We start from the raw sequence: 17698 nt of genomic DNA, 5'->3' as shown, positions 1-17698 counted from the left end.
TCATACAACTGAGAATTACTCAAAACCCTTTTATGTTCACTCAAACAAACTTGCTGGTTGAGCAAAATGTCTTGCTTTTAACTCAAGTAAGAACAAAAACAGAAAGAAAAAAGAATATAGCTAAACACCAGTTTCACTACAAAGCCGAATAACTGGGCCAACACTGAAAGCTGCTGAAGTCGGGATTAAAACACGATGGTGTTGGTCTCAATTGGTGCAGTGGTGGTTAGACAACGGAAAAAAGCAACTTTGCTTTAGAGGAATTGAGAATGGTAAAGTAATTTATCATTTTCCCTTCTATTCATGGAATCGTATCCCTTTGTGTTGGAATGCAATGAAATGGTCCGAGCCACTCGGGACAAGCTGGGAATCCGTCGCACGTTCCCAGCGGATGTAAAAGAGCTGTACTTTGTTGTGTTTAAATAACATGTTCATGTTTTGGGCTGTTGTTGCAGTTTTCTTCGTTTTCTCATCTTTTTGTTTTTACAATATATGAAAAGGAATAGCAAGGTAAAACACATCCACCACATCAACATCTCGTACATGTTAAATTACACTAATATGGCGGTTAATTTATCAATAGCGTTTCCAGAAAGGATCAGCTTTTGTTGGAGGGGATGGGCAGAAAATACAATTTCTAGTGCACTCTCTCAGTTCTAATAATTACATTGCCAGCCAATGGATGAGCCGTAAAGGAAAGGCCACTGTTACCCAATCTGCAATATCTTGAAAAAAAAAAAAAGCAAGAACATATCCCTTTTAGCATACTCAAAACAGCAAATATTCTTCTGTACGCATAATAGTTTTGTTTGTCTTTTTTTGTCATTAGTTCGTTTTTTTGTGTTGCTCTCTGTACAAAAAGACACAAATATCCTTCATAGTTATACGTTACGTTGCAGTAGAGTTCTGACATTGGTGGCCTGGTTCTTTTTTGTTGTTGTATATGTACGCGTTGTTTGCGAGTGTAAAGGTGTATGTGTATTAGGTATAGGTACAGGTGTGTTGAGTGTGTTGAGTGTGTTGAGTGTGTGTGTGTGTGTGTGTGTGTGTGTGTGTGTGTGTGTGTGTGTGTGTGTGTGTGTGTGTGTGTGTGTGTGTGTGTATGTGTGTGTGTGTGTGTGTGTGTTTGTGTGCGTGTGTTTATTCGTGTATTTGTACAGGCGTGTTTAGTAATATCTCCAAGTCTGTTAATCTCAATGCCTCCCGTCCACACCACCTCCGCCTCCTTCTCCTCAGGTGAGCTCCTGAGCTCGGCTGGACGCTCAGAGCTCCTGCAAAGCACAGGGTTGGTCCTCCATTGCTGGTTGTCGGCGACAAACGCAAACTGAAATCTCCAAAAGCCCTCTGAGCTAGGGGGGGGGGGATCAACGTGTCACCTCTCCCCGGAGAGGGGCATGAAAACAAGGACGTATTTCCGCATTGACGCACTTCCTGTGTTAGCTTTAGCTTTTTAGCTTGGTTTGGGGGGTGTCCAGGTTTGGTGGGGTCGACGAGTTCGGCTTAGAGGGGCTTGGTCAGCCCGCCGCCTTGTGCTTCCCGCCGCAGCAGTGGCACGCCTCGCCGCAGTGGTGGCAGGCGCGCAGCGGCAGGTAGCAGCACATGCACGGCGCGATGAAGGACAGCGCCACCAGGGCCAGCCAGCGCAGGCAGAACTGCTCGTCGGAGGTGTCGCACGAGCACGGGTCCGAGAAGTCGCCCTCCGAGTCGGACATGCAGTGGTACAGCATGCTCTCGGCGCACAGCATGCAGCTGACTTTGTAGATGCACTGCTTGATGGGGTCCGGCGCGTCCTGGCACTGCCCCCGCCAGTTGTCCTCGTGGTTGAACATTTCCCGGCAGTAGATGCAGCGGGAGCGCTCCCCGTCCTCCCGCCGCCGGCGCCCCTTCTTGGACTTGTGCATGGGGGACGGCTGGGTCTTGATGGAGGAGTCCTTGCCCAGTCCCAGGCCCATGCCCGTCCCCATGCCCAAGCCGGGCCCGGGGTGTCCGTCCCCGCCCGGCCCCTCGGGGAAGAGGTACTCGCACTTCTTGCTGTCCAGTTTGTGGAAGGCGGCGGGAAAGTCTGCGTCGCGGTGCTCCGCGTCCTGTTTCCACATGACGGGGTGGCGGTAGTCCTCGTAGCCCCGGATCAGCACGTCCTTGCGGGGGTTGATGCGGACGATCTCCTCCTCGTCCATGTGGAAGCTGACGTGGCGCGTGGACTTGAAGGTCCCCTGTGGGTGTGGGAGGGGGAACGGCAGGTTAAACTACAGGAGCGTCAGGTACGGTTTAACAGCAGCGTTGTGATCTGCAGCTAGACGCAGGGTGTCTAGCTGCGAAGGCTTCAACAGACCCATTTATTAACAAGGGCCATTAAACACCCCCCAATTTGGGTTAATTATGTGCGTCTTATATTAAAAAAAGTCACTTTTCCATGAGTTCATTGGAAGGGCGAGCGCCTCCACATGAGAGGAGCACCTCCTTCTATGATCAACACTGAAGGTGTAGTGCGCTGTACGGACCTGTGGGGGAAGGTAGCGGCGGGTGCTGGGGGGGAACTCGGAGAAGGGCTGGGCGCGCACGTAGCAGCCCCTGAAGGGCTCGGTGGAGACCACGCTGTGGACGGGGGAGAAGGGCTCCTTCATGGGGCTGCAGATGGAGGGAGCCTCCTCACCCACCTGGACGGGAGAGACGCAGAGGAAGGACATTGAGGGTTAGGGTGACAGCAAGAGTGACAATGCATCCAACGCAAAAAGGTTTTATGGTTCAAATGAATTACGATGAGAACGGATGGCATCAAATATGACGTCATTTCATATCCGTATGACGTTTGCGCTTCTTTTACGTCGTATTTAGTAGTCTTATACACAACATATTTCATATCCATATGACGTTTGCGCTTTCTTTTGCTTCGTATTTAGCAGTCTTATACACAACATATTTCATATCCATATGACGTTTGCGCTTGGCGTTGCCTCGTAGACTGTCTTACACACAACATAAGGTTTTTTGTAACATTTCCTTCCTAAATATCACCGTACATCACTAGAATACAGTGAGGCCTCTGAACACAATGTCCAGCCCTCAGTACAGACCTCTACGGGAACCCCTTTATAAAACACACATTGTGACTTTGTCCTCTCAACTCTGCTCCATCTGTTCCGTGTAGCAGCGCTCCCTTGAGGGCCCTGACGCAGCCTCAACACCGGCTCTCCACACCGACCGATGGTTTAAGTGCAGTCCTCACTGCCTCAACCCAGGACCCATTGTGTGTATCTACCGGGTTACATGTTCCGCTTTCCACCACCAGGGGGGGTTCAGGAGTCTGTATTTTGTTGTTGTTTCTGAGCCCACCTGACTGCAGGGTGCAGTGATGACTCAAGGCCCTTCTGTTGAGGACTCAGAGTTCCCTCTCTGCCTCGCATGTGTTCCCACCAGCACTCTTGTGTTTTTTACTGCTGTGGACGCTACAGACTCGGGGCCCTGATGGAACAGAAGCGGCCCTGACTATAGCCCGGCGCTCGGCCTCAGAGGAGCTGTACGTTAAAACTGTACCACCAGGAATCTGTAGCTGTGAATGACTGTAAGGGCAGCAACCAAAAGGACGGAAATACTAGAGATCCCTCCACAGACACCAAGCTAAATGAGGCAGAAAAAAACGGTCGAAAGCAAAAGATTGGCTATTGTATAAAAAGATTCACTGACATAAAATAAGGCCTTTAGAAAGCCTTTAGAAGGAGCTTTGAAGAAGCGGAAAAAAGGTGATGAATTGGATGAGTCACATGTACAGGAGAGAGCGAGAGAAAGTGAGAGAGAGGGAGAGAGAGGGAGAGATCGAGGTTGATAAACTGTTTGTAGTTTGTAGGGCCGGATGGTGACATTCTAACCATGGCCAGCATATTTTCTCACTCGCACAGGCAAAGAAGCTCCCATCTGCAGAACTGCCAGCTTTCCCACTCAAAATAACCCAACACGGCCCGCAAGGGGCCATCACAGATAATGAGAGCACGTTTTGACCATTTTCCCCAACTAAAATGTTTAGGTGGTCACACATGTGTGTATTCCACGTGACGACCACATCCATCCGCTCTGCAAACAATATACGCAGTCCGTCCATCTCTCTCGGTCCAGCCTCATCTCTTTCTCCCTCCCTCCCTCCCTCCTTCCTGAGTGTGGAGGAGCGGTTCTCCAGTGCAGTGTGTAAAGTAGCCCACGCCAGGGTTTTAACGCTCAACAGAGATCTGGTTTGCTCCCAGCTGCTGCTACAGTAATTACTGTCCTGTGGTTGCTAAGAGATGCTTCCTTTGACCCCCCCCCCCCCCGCCCCCCCCCCCCCCCCCCCCCCCCAACCCTACTTTCCTCCCTCCCTCCCTCCCTCCCTGGACACCCACCCCTCCTTCCCAAGACCCCTTCCCCTCTCTGCTTGGCTCTCCCTCCCTCTCCTCCTCCACTTGCTCTATCCTTCCTGACTGCTAACACATGGTATGGCATGTGTGTGTGTGTGTGTGTGTGTGTGTGTGCCTCTGCACGCACACATACACACACATGGTATGGCATGTGTGTGTGTGTGTGCGTGTGCCTCTGCACGCACGCGTACACACGTGTATGTGCTTAGCGTTGACTTTGCCGCCTCTCTTAAACGTAAGAGTGTGTGTAGGACAACTGATGGCGACAAAGCAAAGGGTACAAAGTCGGATCAAGCGCTACGCAGAAACGGAAAGGAAGGCAAAAGAACAGGACAGGAAACGATGGAACAGTTTGTGATTATGTGTGCGCATGGGACAGAGAATGATACCGTACAAAAATATGATAAAAAAATAATAGAAAGACAATGAGGGAAACAGAGTGAAAGAATGAGAGAGAGACAGGCCAAAGAGTCTGCTGAGAGAATGTCATAAACTAGCTCCAGCTGGAGAAACGCAGCACACAACTTAAAAAGCCAGATGACAGCTGTGTGTGTGTATATATAAAAATATAAGTAAGAAAAAAAAAAAAAAGAGAGAGCGAGAGAGAGAGAGAGAGAGAGAGAGGGGGAGAGAGGAGGAGGTGAAATGGGAAACAGACTTAGGCTTCCTTTTAAAGCACTTGCCTAAGCCCCACCATTCAAAGGCATGCGTGGGGGCCAATCTGGAGCTGATCTGACCCCAGAGATGTAGCCAGCAGAGGGGTGGTGGGGGGGGGGGGGGGGGGAGGGGAAGAGGGGTCTTCGAGAGGGGAACAGGGGGGGGGGGGAGATAGAGTTGTTGTCTGGCTCGGGACCAACATCAGGGCTTCCTGTTGTTTCCGCCCTCAAAGGCACAGAGGCACAGGACAGGGGAGGAAGCAGGCCCGCATACTGAAAACCCATTGAGCCTAGGTGTGTATCTGATGAGGCAGGAGAGACAGAACGAGCAGGAACAAAAGAACAGTGTGTGTGTGTGTTTGCTGAGGTTCCTCTCTCTCTCTCGGACGAGCGAGGCTAAAGGCCAATGTGTGCTTTTGCTACAAGAGCCCCCTAACCTTCGCAAGGGGGCTCCCAGTATGAACGGCTCTAGGGACCATATCTCTAAGCACGTTTTCCTTGGTCCATTAGATAATCTTTGGAAAGCCAATGGGCATATGTGTAATGCATAAGAAGAGAACCAGATCTTACTTAATGGTGAATGAGTTCCCGTGGCTTTTGTGAGAAGCGTTTCCTCTTTGAACTGGGAACAGAACTATGGCTGTGAGACAGGTTTTCTGGTCGTAGACGCTGAAAGCCAAGCAGTGGGTTGCGCAACTACTTTTTGTCGGCCCTTTGGTATGTGGATACAATGGTATGAATTGGTGCTTGTACAATGAGGTGATTAATCGATCGTTTGATTGATATAGAATTTGGCGACGTGAGTCACAGAGGCTTCGTCACTTCTCTTAAAGCTACCTAAAGATTGGTTTTGGGCTCAGATAACCCATGGTGGACATTCACAACAAGTAGTCTACCGATACATTGACCCCCGAAAAGAGTTCATTGACACCCCTTACTAACAAACACAAAATAAAATGCCCGTTAGAAGTAGTCAACTTTAAACCACACAAACAAAACGGACGAAAAAAAACAGAAGACTATTGAATCGATTGCGACTCCATGGAGCAGAGCTGCACGCATGCCTTCAGGACCTGCAGCGAGATGTTACATAAAGCCAACCCAGCCACCTCTACGATGTTCCAGCCTCGCTGCTCCCAGAGAGAGAGCGAGAGCGAGGGAGCAAAAGCGAGGGAGAACGAGAGAGAGAGAACGAGAGAGAGAGCGAGAGAGAGAGAACGAGAGAGAGCGAGCGAGAGCGAGAGAGATTCTGAATAGAAGGAAACGGCCATCGTGAATGAAAGGTCTTATGAAGGCAGGACAGTGCGGGGCTGGTTGTAGTTCAAGGAGAACAGGGGGAGGGGGGGGGGGGGGGGGGCTAACGTCAAACCTTATGTGATGGCATTTAGGGGGGGGGGGGTGAGCAGGGAGCGAGCGCTCTCCGTCTCCGGCTCTACCGCGGCGCGGTGTGTCTGAGAAGGCTCGCCTCTGATTCACTTCTCCTTTCGCTGAAGCCCAGGTCTCCGACCGCAACATTTCGATGCCAAATCTCCATGGCGACCATGGCGGTGGTGGCTCACTCACTGAACCCCCCCCACACCACCTCCTCCACGACCCCCAGCTCCATTCAATTCCTCCCTCTGCAATTTGCAGTCACCCCCCCCCCCCCCACCACACACACACACCTACTTCGCTGCCTAGCAACAGTGCTGCCCTTAGATTTCCTGTATGTTCAGGCGGCTGTCTTAAAGAGGAACCGCCAGAACAGGAACAAGGCTCCCACCCTCTACTCGCTCCAGGCCGATACAGGGAAGGGGCCAAAAAGTGACCATCCTTCAGTCCTAGGAATTGGGAGGGAGAGAGGTGGTGTGTGTGTGTGTGTGCGTGTCTCTGTATGTGTGGCTCTGTGCGTGTGTGTGTGTCTGTGTGTGTGTGTGTGTGTCTCTGTGTGTGTGTGTTTCTCAGTGTGTGTGTGTGTATGTGTGTGTTTCTCTCTCTGTGTATGTGTCTCTCTCTGTGTGTGTGTGTGTGTGTGTGTGTGTGTGTGTGTGTGTGTGTGTGTGTGTGTGTGTGTGTGTGTGTGTGTGTGTGTGTGTGTGAGTGTGTGTGTCTCTCTCTCTGTGTATGTGTGTATCTCTCTCTGTCTCTGTCTTAGTGTGTGTGTGTGGTGTGTGTGTGTGTGTGTGTGTGTGTGTGTGTCTAAAAAAAGGCCTTTGCGAGACAGGAACTAGCCCTCCCCTCGTATCTGTTCTCCTTGACGTGGGTTTGTGAGGATGTGTGCTACAGACCGAGCCGGCGGTTAGTTAAGCTCGCTGTTAGCTGTTCGAGCTGTAGCGGTTACCAGTTCACACGCTAGCAGAAGCGCCACTGTGTTCCCTAAAGACAGACCCAACACTCCCTCACATGTACCAACAGTAGGGGAAGCTTTAACTGCAATTGTGATTTCAACACTCGGTTCCTCGGGCTCATGCAAACAGGCACTCACCTGCAGTCCATCCTCCTGGGTCTCTGCTTCCACGAACAAAGGACTCCCTGGAGCGGAGAAGGGGAGAGTAAGGATTAGACCGCTGACATTTCATTGTGTTCTATTCCCCCACCAACATTATCGAACATTCATACTTCGAGTTGACACTTTAGAGTGTAACCGACTTCTTATCAAACATTCAAATATATACGTTTAAATCTAGGGAGCGCAATCACTGCCGGCCCGCCGGTAGAGCGGGAATACAACTTTTGTTTCAGACTGATACACATTTCCCTTCATAAATACTATATTTCACACACAACCCCTTCCACCGGAGCGTGTTTAACAGCAAGGAAAACTGTTATGAGGCTGATTTCTTGTGAAGCGAGAAAGAAAATAAAAGAAGTGGCTTCCTCTCCACTGTAGCTTAATGAGGAAATGAAAGCTTCTATGTGTCAGTGGGGCACACAGAGACTAATGAAATATGCATGCCTGGAATAGAGCAACCTCTTCCTGGGCTAGCAAGCCACAGAGACAGGACCATGTGTCAGTCTGAGACACCAGGCCTGCCAGTGTTAGAGTCTACGAGGCCGGGTCTGGGTTTGAGTGCCTCAAAGCTTGGGTCTGAGTTCCCAGCCGCCTGTGCCTAAAAGATATAACCTGGGTTTAAAAGCTAGTACCTGGGTCTAAAATCTAGAACCTGGGTCTTAAAGCTAGAACCTGGGTCTTAAATCTAGAACCTGGGTCTCAAAGGTATAGTTTGGGTCTCAAAGCTATAGTTAGGGTCTCAAAGCTAGAACCTGGTTTTAAAAGCTTGAAACTGGGTCATAAAGCTAGAACCTGGGTTTGAAATCTAGAATCTGGATCTTGCAGCTATATCCTGGGTCTCAAACTGAAAGAAAATTTATATAAATTGGGCTCAAAAGTCACACACTTCTATAAAGTCTATATATGTTTCATAATATATTAATCTCTGCAAAACTCCAAAAGTAAACCATATTTGTTTATGGTTGTTGTACAATGAATGTCCAGTTGTTGAGTTCGAGGGAACGTATTTTCTTTTGCTTCTTTTTCTGGGGTTCAGCCATTGGCTTGATCGACGCGCTATAGTATACAGTGTGGTTTGTGCACGAGGCTTTACGACTCAGGACCAAACAGACTGCATTTTCACGAGATGTTTCGCGGAAAAGAAAGAAAACAAACCAAAACAATTGCACGCAAACTGGTTTCAACTTGGAGGCAAATCATCAGAGGTGCAGTGGCAGCCATGTTTAAAAATAAGCACGCCAGAGCGAACCTTGCGCAGGAGAAGAGGTGGAGGTTAAGATCTCGCTGCTGGATGAGGAACACATCAGGGATTAAGTCATCTCCACTGGGATGAAGGGTCCAAACTGTTTGTACCTGGAGCATCAAGGGGCTCTTTTGTTTTAAGACTTGAAATTCCCTTAATTAGTCTTCGCCCGAGACCTTATTTAGAGCAGCCGGGCATCAGTCAACAACATCCGTGAGTCTGTCTCCACCTCAGACAGCACAACTGACAGAGCTCCACTGTTGATCACTCTGTCTATGAATCACATGGAGAGGTAGGCGTGTTTGTGCGTGCATGTGTGTGTGTGTGTGTGTGTGCGCCCGCAAGTGTGTGTGTGTGTGTGCGGCTGTGCGCGCGTGCACGTCTCTGTCACAGTGAGACAGAAGCTTCCTGCAGCACGACTCTGGCAGGGATGGGGCACGGTGCTGCCTGAGCCATGTGCCCGATGTTGCCATGGCAACAGAGGACTGCAAGGCTCACACACACACAGAGAACAGTCCAGCAGCAGAGCGATGCAACAGGAATACTGAAGAAGGAGCCCGCGTGAACCATAGAGAGGCATTACACAACACTGGCAGAATACACAGAGAGAGAGAGGACAGAGAGAGATCGGGGGGGGGGGGGGGGGGGGGCAGGCGCCTAGAAGACAGCACCATTAACAGGCTGTATCTTAAAATCCCAAGAAAGAGCATAATCATTTGTTCCAAAGCAGCTAGTGGTAAGAAAGCATGTATGGCCGTGGTGCAGTGGTGCTGTACAAGCCCTCTCCCCTCAAGCAGATCAACCCCAGAGCATCTCCATTCGTCTAATAGCATCCGGTGGGCGGTCACATGACCAGCATTCACCCTCCCTCCCCCTCCTCAATGGCCAACCTTCAATGGTTCTCGTTCACATACTGTAAGTATCGGCATGCGGGAGGAAACTCCCACACATTCACAAATCCCAGCGGCAGAGGAAGTGGGAAAAAACAACTGCAGCCCTGCTGCTGCAGGTGTTGGGCCTTGGAACATTCCGGTAACCTTGGCGATGACTTTGGGTGCACCATAGGAAGTGGAATCCGAGAGGGCTATTGAATCTCTCCATGCTCTAGATGCTAGAGGATCCATTAAGTCCACTATAAAAGAATAAATAATAATTGCTGCAGTGTCAACTCTGGGCTTTGCCAGATCTCCAGAGTGAAGGGGGCAAGATTACAGCCAGCGTGCCCGGCTCGCGTGGAGATCTGGGGCCGGGCGGCAGCGGATTGCTGAGCTGGCGGATCTCCCGCTTAATTGGATGACTTTGCAACCTCTGGCGCTGTGCGGAAATATAATCGGGACCTAAAGCGGTTAACTTTTAACGCCCGCATTTAACTCCACCAGCCACGCTGCCGCCGCCGCCGCCGCTGCTTAAAGCCCAGTTTACCTTAAAGACATGGCGGGGTAATGGCATCCTGGAAAGAGTGCCAGCAGCAGAACTGAAAAAACAAACCTTCCATTGTGTCTCCGGGAATGCTAAACTTTTTAGCGTTTCACCCTGGCCCTGTACGTCTGAGCGCTAAAGGCACGCATTAGCAACACTGCGTCAGAGAATTCTCAACAAGTTCTCTCCTGACATTCTCCTCTAATTCGATGTCGTGTTTCGATGAATTTATCATTTCCCTTCCTCTCCCTCTCCCTCCCCCTCAATTCAACGGGCTTTATTGGCATGGGAAAGTTTATAGTTAAGTTGCCCCAAAGAAATCCAAGACAGAAGGAATTCCATGAAACATTAAGCAAATAAAAAGAAAACACAACAATCTTAAAATGTATATAGTAAAAAAAAATACTTAATACTATATAATATTACAGCGATATCTCTCTCTCTTTCTCCCTATCTCTCCTGGGACTACCACCCACAGTTGGGTTCAACCCTCCCTGCCAGTCGGAACAGGAAGTTAAGAGTGTTCATCTGGACAGCTTGTTTTGTTAAGATAATGCAGGAGGGGGAGGTCAAGCTTGGGTTAGTGACCAGGTAGCGTGGCTAATCAAAGGCAAGCATCTCTCCCGACCGACAGACGCTAGGTCAACCAGTAAACCGCACTGACACAGACAGGATGCAGCACCTGCAGACAACGGCGACGCGCCCCATTCATAATGCACACCACGTCTCTCACACAAGCATACACACCTGACCTGTTGTGAGGCTGGTGGGGAATTTAGATTTGAACGCAGAGAGAGAGAGAGAGAGAGAGAGAGAGAGCGAGAGAGAGAGAGAGAGAGAGAGAGAGAGAGAGAGAGAGAGAGAGAGAGAGAGAGAGAGAGAGAGAGAGTTTAGATTGGTACTAGCTCACATGTAATGGTTCAGTGTAATCCTGGTGTAACAACATGTGTATTGCATGCACTTGTACCACTACAAATAATCATTTTCTTAATAAAAAAATCTTTAAAGAAAATGACAGAAACTAGGGTTCTGCCGGCGACAGCCAAGAACAAACTTTGGGGTATTGAATATAGCCTGATGCATTTGTCCATACGATGGAGTATGACTGACAGAGACAGAGGCAGACGTGGGCAGAACTGATCTCCAGGTACAGAAACGATGCCCTCTGCAGTTTGCTGGATGCCCGACAATGCGTGTTCAGGTCAGTTGCTCATTTCTCACGCCCTGCATCTACTCCTTCGTCTCCCAGTGCGGCTCCATCTCCACACCCCCTATCTGCACACACACACACACACACACACACACACACACACACACACACACACACACACACACACACACACACACACACACACACACACACACACACACACACACACACACACACACACACGCACACACACACACCTTGGTTGATGTCCTCGATGGCTCGGCGGATGCCGCGGTCGAAGGCGCGGGCGTCGGCGGGACTCTGGAAGGTCAGGCCGAACTTCTTCTCGTTGATCCTCCAGTGGTGGAAGATGGGCGTCACCTTGTTGTACACCAGGTCCTTCTGGATGACACACTCCAGCACCACCTAAACACAGACCAACACAAATGAAAGTAGATTAGCGTATGATTGTCATAAAACCGTTGGTTCATAATGTACTTGCAACTCGCCGGCGCCTCTACGCCACATTACTAAATTAAGGGTCTAACAGTCTCATTTTGCGTAAACTCTTTTGCTCCATCGACATCCTTTGCACCTATTGTATTCCTTGCCATCCCTGGAAGGAGGGATCCCTCGTTCTGTGTTCCTTCCCAAAGTTTCTTCCTTGATAATCAAGGTGAGTTTTCTTTGCCGTTTGGGGGGCTAGGGTTACAAGCTTCTAAAATGTTGCCTTTGAGAATGTTTCTGTGATTATGGCCTATACAATTTGTATTAGTAGAATGTGACTAGACTTAAGGGCTGTGTGTGGATCTGACTACCAGTGTAACTGTTGGAAGTACCGGGCCCATATGGATATTATGAGGTATAGGCAGGATACTGGATACTGCCGTCGTTTTTTCTGCGGGTCTTTCCCCCCATAAAAACTAGCATCAACAGAAATTCAACGCATGGAGACTTGAATTCTTCTCCTTCTTGCTCTTCGCCCAAAGCTGTTAAATTCATTCATATTCAAAATCACTCAACAACAACAAAAAACTGAGACAAAGAACTAGAGCCTTTCCTCAAATAATGTTTCCATATAAATGAATGTATATATTAGGAAAAAAAGACTAATAAGTTCACGTTCTGTTCCTTGATAATCTGTTAAACACACTCTAAATGGTGGGGTCTGATTTCCAGCCGGGGATGAAGCTTGAGGGAGAGCGATGTGTTCCTGGTGGTGTTTCGGGGTACGAGGGGGGGTACCGAAGTGTTGTTTCGGAGCCAAGCAGCCCAAGTGTGTAGCAGGGAGCGACTGCGTTTCCAAAAGCCTATTATTAATCAGGGGGTGGTGGGCCGCCTCCATGCCTTCCTCTCGGCAGATTAAATGAAATGAGAGACGGCCATTACAGTCTTTGAGGTTTTTCACGAGCGTGCACGGTGGGGTTGGGAACTCTGCGAGTGAGGCTGTGCTCGAGAAGAAGAAAAAAAGCCGAGCTTAGTGCAACGGGCTGCACGCGTGAACATATATGGGGAGAGTGCAGAGGCAAGTTCCAGTTGCAGTCGTGCCGTGTAGAGTTTTGGCACACACGCAGACAAAGATCATAAACATATACGTATTAGCTCCACAATGGGCTAAAATACAAGCACTATCTCACTCACACACACACACACACACACACAGACACAGACACAGACACACACACACACACACACACACACACACACACACACACACACACACACACACACACACACACACACCCACACACACAGGGCGGCCAACACCCTGGGAGCAGGAACAGGATCCCCAGCGTGCAGTGTAGGACTGTGGGACGTGGCAGCAGGAGGGGAGAGGGTGCAGACATGCGATATTAGCATGTCGGCCGAGGAGCGCAGTCATCGGAGTGTGCCAAGCCACAGTACACGCGGAATGCTGAGGTGGGAGCCTGCGGAGCGCATGGGTCGATACGGGGGCACACATAAATACAACAAACATACTGGCCTGTGTTTTCTTAGTACTTCTTCCGTTATGGGGTGGGGGGGGGGGGGGGGGGGAGGGGTGGGGGGGAGCAACAGCCGTAGATACTCCCCCCCCCTCCCACACTACCTTCCTCTATCTCTCTGTCCCTCACCCCTGTCACCCTCCCCCCTCTCCCTCCCCGGGAGAGGAAGAGGAGCAGAGACGAAGACCTGTTGTGTTTATCCAGAACCAGGGAGAGAGTGAGACAGAGAGATGGCAAGAGTTGGCGGGGGGGGACGGGGACACGGGGGTGGGGCGAAGGGGCTCTGGCCGCTCCTCTGGGACTGATTGTGGAGGCGAGACAGAACGGAGCCGGAGCAGGTAAGGTGAGCGCGGCGACGAGGCTGGGGAGGGAGGAAGTATCAGCGTGGACCAGCGACACTCAACACCACATTCCACACCGCGCTCAGAGACAGAGCCAGGGAGAGAGGAGAGAGGAGGAGGAGGAGCCTGGGTTACCCGGTGGCGAGAGAGAGAGAGAGAGAGAGAGAGAGAGAGAGAGAGAGAGAGAGAGAGAGAGAGAGAGAGAGAGAGAGAGAGAGAGAGAGAGAGAGAGAGAGAGAGAGAGAGAGAGAATAGGGGGGGTGGAGAAAAGCTGGAGCAAGACGGGGGTATTGAATAGAGGAACAGATATGGTGGCGAAGAGGGAGAGAGTGTCAGACAAATAGAGAGAGCTGGAGGAGGAGGGGGGTTGTAGAGGAGAGAGAGGCTCAGAGTCAGACCCAGAGTTCGAACACATAGGGATTAGTAAGGAGATAGCAGGGGATACCTCAGAGAGAGAGAGAGAGAGAGAGAGAGAGAGAGAGAGAGAGAGAGAGAGAGAGAGAGAGAGAGAGAGAGATGGGAAGGCCTGGTTCTGGGTGAAGGCAGACGTGGACACGCCCACCAACATCTACAATCAATCAACTATCCAACCCAGCAGGAACTTTAACTGATAGCGCTTCCAAAAGCAACTTCCGATGCACTTACATTAATCAGGCCAAAGTCCTGCTACTCCCACAATCATTAACCTCTACTCATTTAAGGCTATGGTGAGAGGATAAAATAGTCTGTATTGCTTAACAGCCCTCACGCTCAACCTGACGCTGACACCCCGTTTACCCCCAATTGTTTTACCTGCACAGATTATGGCAAACAGAAACTTCCCTAAGGTCCTCAATATAAAACAGAATCATAAGTAAGGCCCAGTAATGACACATCCTCATTATGCCAAAACCGACCCCACCTGTTGAACAGATTTTCCCTGGTTCAATAACGCACGTTTTCCACGTTCTGTGAAGCCGAAAAAGATAAGCTTCCACTTTGCGTTCAATCTGCAGCTATCTATCTTAACCATCCATCTATGTGTGTTTGCTTTAGAAATATTTCCACATAGCACTTCCATGTAATACACTTTTTTTTTTTTTTTTTATAACCGGAGACCAATGAACAAAAGATAAGGGCCACAGATTAAGCACAGGAAGGGAGGGCAGGCTGAATGAAGTGGCTCGGGGGCCCCGAGGTGAGGCCAGGCAGCATTCCTGGTGTGTGGTGGCAGAGTTCAGATCTGGCTGTCATTCATAAAGAGAGAGAGGCCGCTAGGGGAGTCCGCCGGAGAGCCAGTGAGTACAGGAAGAGGCGGCGGCCATTCAAACCGGCCGTGGTAAGAGGAGCCAGTGCCCAGCTCAACAGTCGATTCACACGCAAGCCGAGGGAGGCGGGTTGGGAAGACAGAACCGCAGACGGACCGATAGGTGCAGAGGGAGAGAAAAAACGGAAGGGATAGAGGCACTGAGAACAACGGCGAAGGAGTCGACGAGAGAGAAGAGCAGAGGGAGTGAGGGAGAGCGGCAGAGGCGGGTGATTGGTGGATTTATGAAGAGTCAGCTGAGTCACCAGTGGTACACTGTGTGCCGCATCACTGCGCTTATAGCCAGACCCCCTCTCCTTCATCTCTCTCAATCTCCCTTCCTCCCATTCATGTTGTCTGTGCGCATCTTTCATCCACCAGACAATATCATCTCACCACCTCCTAATTACAAATTTCAGATATTTGTATGTATATTTTTTGGAACATTTCAGGTGCCTACTACCATTGTAATAACTACTTGGACGCCTCGGTTTCTGTGAATGATTTTCCAAAGTGTTAATGAGATACACTTTTAGTTTTTTTTAGGCCGTGCACGGTATTGTGTGTGAGGAGGAGTGGTACAATACTGTGTGACCGGTGTACAACGTCAAGCTGCTCCGTCTTATTTACTGAATGACGAAAAAAATATGTGATCCCCTAGTTTGGAATATTCTGCTTCACCTTTGATCGACTGTAAATGTGGGCATTACAGCAGTAAAATATTCGACTGTAAAATAATGTTGAAAAATAATCAAAGCATAAAACAAGCAGAATTGAAAACAGCGTTCTATCCGTCTTCTTCTATATCCCAGCCCCCAAGCCAACCACCACTATCTTTTTTTTTTAAATGTTTTTTTTTTGCATTTTTATGCTTTATGATGGATTGAGATAGAGAGGAAGGTATGGGAGACAGAGGGGAGGACAAGCAGCAAATGACCACGGGCAGGAGTGAACCCGGGTCGCTGTGGTCAGGACTGAGCCTTAATGGTAGGCGCTCTACCCAGTGAGCCACCGGGGTGCCCCACCACCAGCTAATTTGACCATTTCAGTTTGTTTCCCCCCCCCCCCTCTTCCCTTCTCGTCAATCCCTCCCATTTCTCACAGTCCCCTCAGACTGTCGGCTGCACTGTGGTGGGGGCCGCCAACACCCTAGTGCTGGGTGGCATCCCGATCTGTGCTGGGGAGGATTCTGGTCGTGTTCCGTTGGGCGGGTGTTTAAACCACATCCTCAAGTACGTAACACGCGCCTGGGTCTATGAGCCATCTCGCTGAGACATACCCCCTGTCTGAACATCAGTGGGTTCCTGTCTGTGTCACGCCCCGACCGCACACACACACACGCACACGCACACGCAGACACAGACACAGACACAGACACAGACACAGACACAGACACAGACACAGACACAGACACAGACACACACACACACACACACACACACACACACACACACACACACACACACACACACAAATGCTCCCCAAGAGGGACGGTGTCGGTTAAAGGATACAAACTGTCTGTTTGAAGTCATGCGAGATTGGATAGGATACCGGGCCGATCAGTATCCCACACTTATTACTTGGATATGTGACATCACAGAGTGATCGATGGCGCTAGATGGTACACCTCGAATACAACAACCAACCTATTTATTAATCAAATCACCAGAAAAAGATACAAAACATGATTCAAAAAAAATCTCCTCTCCCGTCATCATCAAACTACAGAAAATACTCAAAAAGGTGCTTTGAATGTAACAAAGACATTGGCTGAATGTGAATATTGAAACCACTGCCTTTTCCTTTCCTCTCTTGCTTCCCATAGCGGTTCCCCATTCCCCCCCATCCCACACACTGCTCTCCCGGGCCGGCTTCCCTTCTCCTGAATGAAGTCATCCATACACTACCTATTTTCAGATACCTGTGCGTCGGAGGGGAGCCAGATCTCATCCTGTGTGTGTGTGTGTGTGTGTGTGTGTGTGTGTGTGTGTGTGTGTGTGTGTGTGTGTGTGTGTGTGTGTGTGTGTGTGTGTGTGTGTGTGTGTGTGTGTGTGTGTCTGTGGAGGTATGGTGATCTCACCTCACGGAATACGGCATCGCTCGATCTTTGTGTGTTGGGTGCATACGTGAAAATGAGTATTTAGGTAAGCAGGATAAAAAAATTAAAAGATGTGAGAAAGTACAGTAATATTCAGTAGTGATAAACCGATTGAGCGGTCATCGATCATTATCGGCTTATACGCGCCTTAAACATGTGAGAGTGATCGGCCGATTAACTTGAAATTTGTAGGACCCGATAACGTGACTCCAAAACGAATGTGTTTTTCAGTCATTGAGACAGTAATGTTATCCTTCTTTAACTCTTGATTAACAGTAAAAGGTAGGCTTCACTTATCCATATAAATAGCTTCATGCCGATCTCGGTTATAGGATGCAATAACCAGCCTGCAGCTCATCTTCAGTGTCATTGTACCCCGTTTAAATTGTTTATTCTTACGTAGGTTTGCGCCTAAAGTAGTAGATCTAGACTATGCTATTCACACGTGCCCTTCATAGTTGAAACCACTGAAGTATAGGACAAGGCTGCTCCCCACTAAAGGCTCAGTTATGGTTCCACGTCGACGCAATGACCACACAGTTGCTTCGACGCAATTGTGAACCTGTTTTGGTTCTGCGTCGGGTTTCAGTGAGCGGACGAATCACAGCCCTTGCTGCTGCTTTGCCTTCACGCAAGGACGCAATT

The 17698-nt window shown here is 49.5% G+C and overlaps 1 protein-coding gene across 1 annotated transcript in view; it reads right to left on the bottom strand.

The window, feature by feature from the left end:
- Positions 1-1016: 1016 nt before the first annotated feature.
- spred1 (sprouty related EVH1 domain containing 1) overlaps positions 1017-17698 on the bottom strand; it is a 30135-nt gene continuing 13453 nt past the window's right edge. The window contains exons 3-6 of the mRNA XM_056590123.1: positions 11602-11770; positions 7506-7552; positions 2502-2657; positions 1017-2213 (exon numbers count right to left, since the gene is read on the bottom strand). Of these exons, the coding sequence (XP_056446098.1) occupies positions 1515-2213; positions 2502-2657; positions 7506-7552; positions 11602-11770 (1071 nt within the window). The 3' untranslated portion in view covers positions 1017-1514. The remainder of the gene's footprint in view (positions 2214-2501; positions 2658-7505; positions 7553-11601; positions 11771-17698) is intronic.

Source organism: Gadus chalcogrammus, chromosome 5 (genome assembly GCF_026213295.1).
Source record: "Gadus chalcogrammus isolate NIFS_2021 chromosome 5, NIFS_Gcha_1.0, whole genome shotgun sequence".
NCBI classification, from domain to species: Eukaryota; Metazoa; Chordata; class Actinopteri; order Gadiformes; family Gadidae; genus Gadus; species Gadus chalcogrammus.
This window is presented reverse-complemented; position numbering and strand designations above follow the sequence as displayed.